The following is an 11,587-nucleotide window of genomic DNA, read 5'->3' as shown; positions in this document are numbered from 1 at the left end:
TGGATTGGTGCGTGACTACCATTCGGAGTTCAGAGAGCGAACGTCGGTTCGAATCTCGGAGAAAGATTAAAAATTAAGAAAAAGTTTTTTTTCTAATAGCGGTCGCCCCTCAGCAGGCAATGGCAAACCTCCGAGTGTATTTCTGCCATGAAAAAGCTAATCATAAAAAATATCTGCCTTTCGGAGTCGGCTTAAAAACTGTAGGTCCCTCCATTTGTTTAACAACATCAAGACGCACACCACAAATAGAAGGAGGAGCTCGGCCAAATACCCAAAAAGGGTGTACGCGCCAATTATATATATATATTGTAGTAAATGAACGATGTATGTGAAAGATGGCTCGTAACATTAGTGGAAAGCTAAGAATGATAGAGAGTATAATGCACACATTTGTTCACTTTCTGTACTGGCATCACTTTATTGTCAAATTCACCAATAATGAATGGGACGTATGTAATTTGGATGTAGGTATATTATGAGTATAAACCCAATGTAAACTAAGAGTCATTCGTGTTCTCCAAGTTTAACTAATCATATGAACGCTTGAAGCTATGCTCTTTCTAATGCTCATATAGTATGTATAATTTCACACTATTCTAAGTGAGAGACATTTTTTTAATAATGTTACCTCACAAATACTCGTACAAATAACTGCAGAGCCAATTGGGCATTCATTTGAAGAATTTGTTGATATTCACATTCATGCTGATGTTTAGTTAATTCATTTCGATTTAGTTGGTCGGTCTTGTAAGTTGTTTTGATTTCATTCGGTGTTGTTAAAAATACTTATGAATAAAATAATGTTAATATACTCGTGCGTGCATTATTAAACGGATAAAACGTTGTCTCAATTCTCAATTAAGTGGTAGTAAAAAAAAAACACATTGAACTTGAAACTGTGCAAAGAGCAAACTCAATCAGCAATTTCTAGGCATTGGTATACAAAAAACTTAAATAATGTTGGAGGGAGCGCCACGTGAGGTGAGTGATTGTTTGAGTTTCCTCTCCAACTCTCACATGCTTAAAACCCTGAGTGTGGTGAAAACATATATGGAAATACCCTGCAGGGAAAAATATTAGTTGGGAACTAGAATACTCGTACTACTAGTTCAGTTTTCAGCTAAACTAGTTCTATCAAAATGTCAACAGTCCGGCTATGCCACAGCAAAATACCAATTCATACTGGCCAAAAAATATTCTAGTTGAATATGTTTCTAAAATAACCGGTTTTAATTCAGTTGAAATAAAAAAAAAACACTCCATTGCATTCCACTGTAGACAAAATATGTTTTTTCTCAAAATTAAATAAAACTTTCAGGTTTAGTAAAAAAAAAAGAAAATGGAAATAAAACTTAAGGTATTTACTTTAGAACAATAAATTAATTAATTAAATTAATGCTAGTTAAATTTTGGATTTATATAATATTTTTTGTGTACGATTGGCGCGCGGATTTATCTGTAATGGTCCGTTTTTGAAAAAAAAAAAACACTTTTTAATTGCATGTCTAGTTCATCGACATCTGATTCAAGTGCCCTCAAGAAAACTTAAGTTGTGGCAAAATTAGTGAATATGGCATTGTTATATAAATGACTTGGATATAATGTTTTTATAACAAATGTTTTTATCAGTATCTACTTTTTTACCTTAAAAAAATCAACAAATTTTAAGACAAGTCGATTACTTTATTACTGGTATTATTCTAGTCAATGACGAACTAATATGATTTCTTCTATAAAATACCAGTATCCAAACTATATTGGTTCCATATTAGTTTGGCTGTTCCCTGCGGGGTATGCACACATTTTGTTGTGTGAGCGAATTCGTATTAGCTGGTTTTTAGTTAATGCGTCACACGTTTTGCTAAAGCCGGTTGGTAGATATTCTTAGTTAGGAGACAAAGTTCAGCCAGATTTTTACAAAAAAATGCACATATATGTATGTATGCAATGGGGGATGTATGTAATATATGTTTGTAATGCGTTGTGGCGCGGCTACAGTCAAAGGTCAATAAAATGAACCTTTTTTGTTTAGATAATCAAAGTTCGTGTTTGAAAACAACGCCGTTTAGATAAACTAGCAAAAATACTAAAAAAGTTAATGTAATTTAAGTTATCGCCATATTTACCTTTGTTTTTTTTTTGGGAAATACAATACATTTGAAATATATTACAATGTGTAAAGAGAAAGTGAAGTTTGACTGCTAAGTGTATTTACTTTCGTGTATTTATGTAGCTATTGAAAAGATCAACATTTTTGTTAATAACTTTTGAACGCAGAAAAACCATTTCGCTCTTTCAGATTATTATTGGTGCCCCTTAAATTTTTTTTGATAATTTTTTCCATATGTCCCTTAAACTGTATAATTATCATTTTTACCGGAAAGGGTAAATCCTACCATTATAATTATTTGGAATACAATTTCGTTCAAATGACTTCCACAGCTGGCTTTACAGTAGTTCATTCTGTTAACCTAGTTTTTCAGTACATATTGACGATTTCGATACTTATCTTAATTCCGCCGGATGATTAGCGTAACATTTATCCTTAACAGCGATCCATAAAAAAATACTCCAATGCTGTCAAATCGCAGTTTCTAGGTGACCAGTTGACATCAGCGTTTCGGCTGGTTACTCCATTTTCAAAGTCTGTGCATAATAATTGCTAATAATAATATTTAAGGTTGGCCACACAGCCATCCATCTTGAAATCAATTTTTTTGGGGAGAATAATGCTTTCACGCCCACCATTGGCTGCAACGTCGGCTTCTTGCTCGAAATTGAGAAATTTAGAAAATTATTCCTTAATGACGCCGCCCGATCAAAACTCACACACCAGACCAAAACTAGCTGATAAAGAGGTGAAGTCGGCTATTACTGTTTGTTTTAAAGGTCTACCTAAAATAGTTTGAATTGAACTTCTTCCTCATAGTTCTTAGTGTATTGAATGAATGAATGAATTAATGAAAATGAGGTATGCACTTCGACCCTCTACTTATTGCAGTAGCTCCTCCGAACCCAGATCTCTCAAAAAACCTAAGATGAAGAAAGATTGGGCTGAGGGTATGTGCCTTTATACCGGCCCTAATATCTAACACTTATTTCAGGTTTGTGCCTGTTTGCCTTCCTTGCGATGGCATACAAAAGTTTTTCGAAGGGAAACCACTCCTTTTCGGACCGAGTAAAGCCTTAGGCAGTTTCTAGGGAAATCCCCGAGTACTGGAATCAGGAAAGTAAAGATACTTGAACGAGCTGAAAAACCATAAATACTAATATAATTCAGTCATGTGGGAGCTATTAGGTCTTTAACCCCTCATTGTCATATTGCCTATCTGATTGAATCATCTTGGGTGTCAGCACTGAATCAGTGGAGGGATGTTTGGGAGTTTACCAATAATATTCAGAAGTGTGGACACTACGACTAGGATCAATAAGAATTTATTTAGCTATGTATATAGGATGGTATTCGGCAGGATAACATTCATCGTATTTTCTAATCTTAGTCACTATATAGTCATAAAGCTGAAATTTTCAAGATACACAATAGTGATAAGCATACTATAAAGCCGGTGATATAAATTTAAAGAAACGTAATCTTTTTGTTCTGTTGTACTATTTCTTATACATAAATCAAAAACTAATTCTGAAAATATTTTGCTCTACTTCTTTTAGTACGAAGATATTCGCATCGCTGTACCTTGGGGCCATATAGCGGGCCGTTGGTATGGCAATCGTAATTTGCGGCCCATACTCGCTATCCATGGTTGGCTCGACAACTTAGGCACTTGGGACACATTGATTCCTCTGCTGCCGCAGCACATTGGTATACTTTGTGTTGATCTGCCCGGGCATGGACATTCGTCTAATTACCCCAAAGGTATGCAGTATCACGGCATAGATTTTATAGACGTTATAATGCGTGTTATCATGGAATATAAATGGCCAAAGGTTTCATTACTGGCGCATTCGCTTGGCTCAATAGTTTCCTTCATTTACACTGCGCTTTTCCCGGACATGGTGGATATGCTAATAGCCATTGATATTATTAAACCTGCCCACTATTCAGAAAAGGAAGAAATAAACCAGCTGCGCGTGAATGCTGAGAAAATGCTTTTGGAAGACGAGCGTAGCAATAAGTTGGCGATGTATGAGCCACCCTCGTATACATACAATCAATTAGAGCGGGTGTTATTCGAGGGTTCGCAAAGGTCGGTTGATATTGATAAATGTAAACACTTGCTGGATCGGAATATTGCTAAGTCAAGAAAATTTCCGGAAAAATATTATTTCTCGCGTGATAGTCGTTTGAAATATTATTATCGACTCATAACTTGGCCCGCGCTAGATTTAGAACTGGCTAGAAGAATTAAGAATCTGCCATATATGGTAATAAAAGCCACCAAGTCGAATTACATGGGAGAAGATTATAAGGAAATTATCGAAATATTGCGCCAGAACAATCCACATTTTGAGTATCACGAAATTGATGGAACACATCATGTCCACTTAAATAATGCGAGGGAATGCGCGACTGTAATAAATCCATTCATCAATGCTCATAGGCCAGTAATGCCGGATACTTGGACCGTTGATGATGAAGCGGAAACTGCAGTTAAAACGAGTAAAAGTGGAAAACGTCGCAAAAATGCAGCAAAAGGACATTTCAAATGGCTTAGAAGTAAATTATGAAGAATTGGATGCGGCACAGTTGACATTTCAATATTCAATGTGAATAGCCTTAGAATAAAAAAAGAGTATTATTTGTAATTATAATTTAGTGCTGTGGAATTCATTAGCGCGGTTCGGGGCTGATATCAAAAAATAAATTTTATTTTAGAAAATTTTAGTACATTTTTTCGTTTTTTCTATCCTTTTGCTACTAGTTTCTAGGTACTTGAGTTTGTCATTCCATTTTGAATTTGCTGGTATAGTATTAGGTAATATCTAAAAACAGTTAGACTTATCATTGTTAGCATTTTGGTATAAATATGTCTATATCTATCCTTTTTCCTTTATGCTGTTACATAAAACCGTTACATGAGCAGAATTATAATACCTTTGAGCAAAAGTGCGCGAGTTACGTCAGTCGGCCATTCCATTCCGAAAAAAAACAGAGTCCAGGTGGCCTGGTCAGCGTAATATTCATATGTCATTGCTCTAATTCGTTCATAAGAATTACGTTTAATTGCTCTTGCAACTACATTTGGGCAAACATTGTATGTAGAAATAAGCAATAAGAAATATTTTGATGAGTAAACAACCAAATGGGCCAGCATTGAAGGCAAAACGAGGATCGGATTACTGAACCGGACGATTCCTGAAGGATTGCTATAAGAATTCAATACGGTACATTTAAAATGCCGTCACGAAAATCAAATTTAAGTTATATACCGCCGTGAGTTAAATTCCGAAGAATTTATCGCTAAATATCCAATTTACTAAAAAATATTTTTTTTATATATAACTAATACCACAAATATTATACAATGGCGGCATTCTTGGATATAGAAGGCGCCTTTAACAATGTTAGTACAGATGCGACCCAGCGGGCGTTGATAGACTTAGAGGTGGACAATTGCATCAGTAATTGGGTCATCTCTATGCTAGAAACCAGGATCATCAAAGCTAATATGGGTAATATCAGTATAACCAAGAAGGTCCACAGAGGCACCCCACAGGGGGAAGTATTGTCTCCACTTCTCTGGTTATGCGTTATTAGCAAAGTCTTAACAAAACTTAATAGAGGTGGGGTAAAAGCGGTGGCGTACGCTGATGATGTGGTGTTAATGGCGTCAGGACTGTGTCCTAATACGATCAGTGGGATCATCCAAAGGGCATTAGGCGAGCTTAACTCTTGGGCCACAGGCTGTGGCCTAGGTTTAAACCCACGTAAAATAGAGCTTATGCTTTTCACCACCAGATACAAGGTACCAACTTTTACCCTACCAAATATTAACGGACAAACTCTCTCAGTATCACCCAGCGCAAAGTACTTAGGGGTAATTCTGGACTCCAAACTAAGCTGGAAATTAAATGTTAAAGAACGGGTAAGGAAGGTAGAAATTGCTTTATATGCTTGTAAACGTATGCTTGGAAGAAGATGGGGTCTTCAACCTAAGCATACATTATGGCTGTATAAGACGGTTATACGACCTATTCTATCGTATGGTTCGGTAGTTTGGTGGAAGGCTCTAGGGAGAGAGTACAATACCAAACTACTCGGTAAAATACAAAGATCAGCATGTGCAATAACGGTCGGTGCAATCAGATCATGTCCTAGAGAGGCTCTCAATGCACTAACACACGTTATTCCAATAGACCTACATATTAAGAAGACGGCAACCATGAGTGCATTTAGGTTAAACGAAGTGGGCCGCTGGAGAGAAAAAACTTATGGTCATGCCAGTCTATAATTGCGACAAACTCAGTTAATCTCGGTGAGAACTGACTAATTCAATCGGAATTTTGCCACTCTCTTTCCAACTAAGGGAGAATGGAATAAGGGATTCTCTCTAAACAACTTAGACACTACAGTCTATACGGATGGAAGTAAAATGGGCTGCGGTGTTGGAGATGTTATTTATTCTCACAGACTTAAAATTGGGAAATCTGTGCGTCTCCCTAATACCAGCAGTGTCTTCGAGGCGGAAGTACTGGCAATTGGGGAAGCCTGTAGGTTTTTAATCGTAGATTTCTCTTTTAAGGGTAATATCGCTATTCTCTCGGATAGCCAAGCTGCAATCCAGGGACTGGGTTCGGCCACAACAACCTCCAAAGTGGTGGAACGAAGTAGGAATAGCCTCACCATCTTGAGTGAAAACCATAAAGTTACCTTAATCTGGGTCCCGGGACATCGGAACATTGAAGGTAACGAAAAAGCAGATGAACTGGCAAGAGGGGGATCTGCCATGAATAACGCTCTTGCAGAATCGGTACTCACACCATTAGGTGCAGTCAAGAGCACAATTTCCCAAAAATACCTCCGAATCGCAGACTGTAGGTGGAAAGTCCAGACGAAATGCAAAATTAGCAGAACGTTATGGCCCACCTACAACCTCAAGCAATCGTCGGCATTAATAAGAATGAAACGACGGGACGCCTGGAGACTAACGGCAGTCATAACTGGCTTTTGGTCTATCGGAGAACAAGCAGCCAAAATGGGTATCCCTCACAACAGACACTGTCACAGTTTTAAGCAACTGGAAAGAAAGGAGACAATCTTCCATTTCCTCTGTGAATGCCCTGCCCTATGGAAGGACAGAATGTTAACCCTGGGCCAACCGCTGGTTTAGACGTTAACAACCTAATAAGGTTCCTTAACCGCACAGACTGGATATAGTTATGCTGTAAATAACCGTTAAACAAGTTGGTAACGAGGATGTGCCAACAAAATGGTGCGGAAGCGCTAGTTGGATTCTCGAAGAATCACCACTTTAACCAACCAACCCATATACCACAAATCAACGCAAACTAAGTTCTGAAAAAAAAAAACAAAAATAATATAAAAAATTGGCAGCGAGTTACAGTGAAAGTGAAATACTAAGTAATTTGCATTTTGAACATTAAGTGATAAAAACGGTAAATTAAAAAAAAACACAATAACAACAAACAACAAAAACAAAAGCGGAGCTTACTAACAACCGCATTCGGCAATCGCAATAACCGAATTTATAACAGAAACTTCAACAGTAAAGGAATTTAGAGGCGATAAATAAAATGATTTATCTGCGTTCATTAGAGATGTACAAATTATTCCTCCTCTTTTCAATGAGAATGCACAGCTTTAAGAATTTGTTTTTCATCGATATATTGTAATAAAGATACAAGGACCAGTCCTCGACGCAAGAAGGACCTTACGGCCATTACCGACATGGAAGTAATAAATGAACTTATAAGAAACTTCGGGGTCATCAATACCCTCAATATTCATACTGCCGATAATAGGGACGACCGCAGCAAAAGTAACTGAAGTCGTAAAATGTGACAGACAGAATATAGAAGAACACCTCAAACTTTTCGACTCAAACAATCACATTGCACCTCAAACAGGAACATACAAATTAACGATAACTTCAACAAAACATTACAAAATATTCAAAAAAACCGTAAAATTTGACAGAAAACTTATTTCGAAGTACGAAAATCGAGATATACATAAGAAACCTAGAAATACTACTAAGAATTAAATTACTTAGAGACAACATACTTGTAGAACACACTCAGAATAGCCTGGCCTCAGCTAGATTGAACTTACAGTGGCTGAATAAAAAATAAATATATAATATATATTGTATTAAAACGCAAATCTATTGCATTTATAGGTCACATTTATTCTCGTTCTTCAAGCGTATTTTTCAAAATTATTATACAAAAAAGATAAACAAACTTCAACTCATTCGTACATATAAAATGCAAACATAAAAACTTAGCAAAATACCCTATGATCAAAAAGTTCCGTGTATGTTTAATTTAAACGAACTGCGCACGTGTGAACCGGCCCATATTTTTTTCTTATGTTGGTAGGACTGTAAAACACACATTTGTCACTTCTTAGCGCCATCGGATCATTTGAGAGATGCTGTACGTTGCAAAAAGCCGGACATGTGGCCAAACAATTATTGGATTTTGCATGATGATAACGCGCCATCGCACCGATTCCAAATTGTGCTGGATTATTTGACCAAAAAACAAGGAAATACCATCGTGCAATCACCGTATTTACCTGATATGGCCCCGTGCGACTACTTTTTTCTTAAGTTACCCAAGTTGAAGTTACCACTTCGTGAAAGGATATTTCAGTCGATAGGGGAGATCAAAGAGAATGCGACGAAGGAGCTGAATACCATACCTTCATCAGCCTACCAGGAGTGCATGGTGGACTGGGGTAAACGTTGGCGCATGCGTGTTGTTTCAGACGGGTCATATTTTGAAGGAGATAAAATAAATTTGCCTGAAATTTCACTCTGTTTTGTTTTATTTAAACGTTCCCGGCACTATCTGATCATAGGGTACATGACAAAAAAGAACTCGGACATTTATATAAAGTAGAGTTAGACAAATAATATTTAGAAAAACAATATAATTTATAATTAGTCGGCAAGTCTTTATTTTTTCTTACATCATTCAGTCTTTTTGGCATGGATTCGACCACTTTCTTGCATGTTAAAGCATCTATTTCCCCCACTCTTCTTCAATAGTATCTTCTAGGTCTTTCGTGCTTCTAATAACATGCTTTTTCAGTTGGTTTTCAAAATGAGCCCACAGATGTCCAATTACCTTGAGATTGTGGAGGTGTTTCAAGTACTACAGGACAGTTGTACATAAGCCATAGGCGGACATCAAGTGCCTCGTACTTGGGATCGTTGACTTGATAGTATTGGTATTGTTTGTGGTCCATATTGCCGTTAATGAAGCATAAACTTGCAATACCGACGGCAAACATACAACCCCATACCATTACCGACCCACCTCCATTTTAAACTGTCGGACGTCAGTTTTTTTCTAGCAACTCTTCATTAGGTTTCCTTCATACATATGATTGTCCATCAGACTGAAATATGTTTATCTTGCTTTCATCTACAAATAAAACGTTCTTCCAGAACTCGATGACACTTTGGCAATTTTATTCTCTTGTGTCGGTTAATCTCGTTGATGAAAGGTTTTTTTGGTGCAACTTTTCCATTATAATTATTCTTTCACAATTGAGCTGTTGAGCGACTTCTATTGCCAGCTTAGGACTGCACTATCCACCGTTCATCTGAATCCGAAAACAATTTTGGTCGTCTCGAGTTCTTTTTATTTCCCACGGATTTGTTTTCTTTGTCACGTCGTATACACTCGAACGGGGTTATCTACTATTTCTGCGATTTCCCGTACGGTTTTACCTATTTCGTGATTACTAATAATTAAATTTCTGACTTCTAAAATTTGAACTTTTATTCAACAAAGCACGACTGAAATTTTATTTTAATTCATTACGTTCGCTTCTTTCTAAGCATTGCTCTACCGGGAGCAAATTAATTGCACGATTCTCTGATTTAAAGTGCCAACCAATAAAAAATACTAAATTTTTGAACTGCAGCTCAAAAAGGAACAAATACTCAAATACTGCAGAATCATTCTACATTTACAAAGCTTCCAGGAAAAAATATTAAATGTACAGTCGGTGCTCCTTGGTTTAGCTGTAGCTCCGATCTCAAGCGTGACCTAAATATTGACTCGGTAGCAGACACAATAATAATGCAACAAACGCCCCAAAGTAGGATTGAGAAACCACGTCAATATGGAGGCCTCATGCCCTGTTCCTCCAACTAACTGGAGAAGAAGATTGAAACGCAAAAAAAACGTAAGGACTTAATGGACTAAATAGAAACACACCTGAAGTGTTGTATGTACCTCATATTAAAAATTCAAAACAAATTGCTCGTTAGTTAATAATATTTTTCTTTGTAACTAGTTGCAATGTAAACTTAAAAAAAATCTAACAGGAACTAGCTTTATTTTATTCAATGCTGGTGAACTATGTATAAGAAGTGGAACATATCAAAATTTTAATAAATCATTTACCATACACCCAAGTATGTAATAGGCTACTTAAAATCAAGCACCAATCATACCCAATTCCTACCGACATTCACCGAATGAAGTATTAACCAAATTGAAAATGTCAGAAAATCCAAGAACTTACCTTCCACAAAAAATCACATCAAGTAAATTCTTGGCTAACAATTTCAGTTATTGTAGTGGTAATAATAGCCTTAGCTCGTAATCTTCAGCGAAGTAAAACTATTGAACCTAATATAAATGCAAAAACCCAGCAGTGTTTTCAATCAAGGTCAGGGTGAGTTGCGCCAGTTTAAAAAGTTGTCAGTGGATATGAGATATCTGGAGTTGAAATATTGAAGACGAATGAAGATGTTTTACGAAAATATGATTTTGTTCAGCTGATATTTGGGTCGTGACAGCAAATAGCTTTAGTTCTTGTCTTGTCCGTGTTGGTTTTATTGACAGAACGCAAGTGGTGGTTACATTCGAAAACAAGTTTAAAATTAATGTGCTTTCTTATTAATACTTATGTTCGACAATTCGAACATGAACATATGCATTGCTAGGGTTGCTTTTATAAAGTAGCATTTCAACAGCCCTCCTCAATGCAGATGTTCTTACAAAATCATTTGTACATTACTTAAGGCTTAACAATTCCAAAAATTCATTGTGTTTCTTTTTTGACAAATTCTTCGTTAATATATCTGCTATCATTTCATTAGTTGATACATATTCTAATTTAATGTCGCCTCTCTCAACAATATTTCTCACGAAGTGATATCTAATATCAATGTGTTTCGTCCTTGCATGGTGCACAGGGTTCTTTGCAAGGTGTTGAGCACTGAGGTTGTCTCCAAATAACACAGTTGGTGTGTTCGCATCACCACAACCAATTTCGATGATAATACGTCGCAGGTGTAACACCTCCTTTGCTGCAGATGACATAGATAAATATTCCGCCTCGGTACTACTTAAGGCGACGCAGTCCTGTTTTTCCAACTTCCAGGATATCGGACCACCAGCCAGAAGGAACACGTAGCCGGTA

The 11,587-nt window shown here is 36.7% G+C and overlaps 1 protein-coding gene across 1 annotated transcript; it reads left to right on the top strand.

The window, feature by feature from the left end:
- The first annotated feature begins 652 nt into the window (after positions 1–652).
- LOC128859786 (probable serine hydrolase) lies at positions 653–4,843 on the top strand. The gene is made up of 2 exons (XM_054096866.1): positions 653–981; positions 3,670–4,843. Exons 1-2 carry the CDS (start codon positions 958–960, stop codon positions 4,684–4,686), a joined length of 1,041 nt encoding a protein of 346 aa, XP_053952841.1. The 5' UTR covers positions 653–957; the 3' UTR covers positions 4,687–4,843.
- Positions 4,844–11,587: the final 6,744 nt, after the last annotated feature.

Source organism: Anastrepha ludens, chromosome 4 (genome assembly GCF_028408465.1).
Source record: "Anastrepha ludens isolate Willacy chromosome 4, idAnaLude1.1, whole genome shotgun sequence".
NCBI classification, from domain to species: domain Eukaryota; kingdom Metazoa; phylum Arthropoda; class Insecta; order Diptera; family Tephritidae; genus Anastrepha; species Anastrepha ludens.
This window is presented reverse-complemented; position numbering and strand designations above follow the sequence as displayed.

Excerpts from the sequence above, each read along its gene's own strand:
- LOC128859786 (XM_054096866.1), top strand. The coding sequence starts at position 958 with ATGTTGGAGGGAGCGCCACGTGAG. Across the intron at positions 982-3,669 it reads TGGAGGGAGCGCCACGTGAG|TACGAAGATATTCGCATCGC; the intron begins GTGAGTGATTGT and ends TACTTCTTTTAG.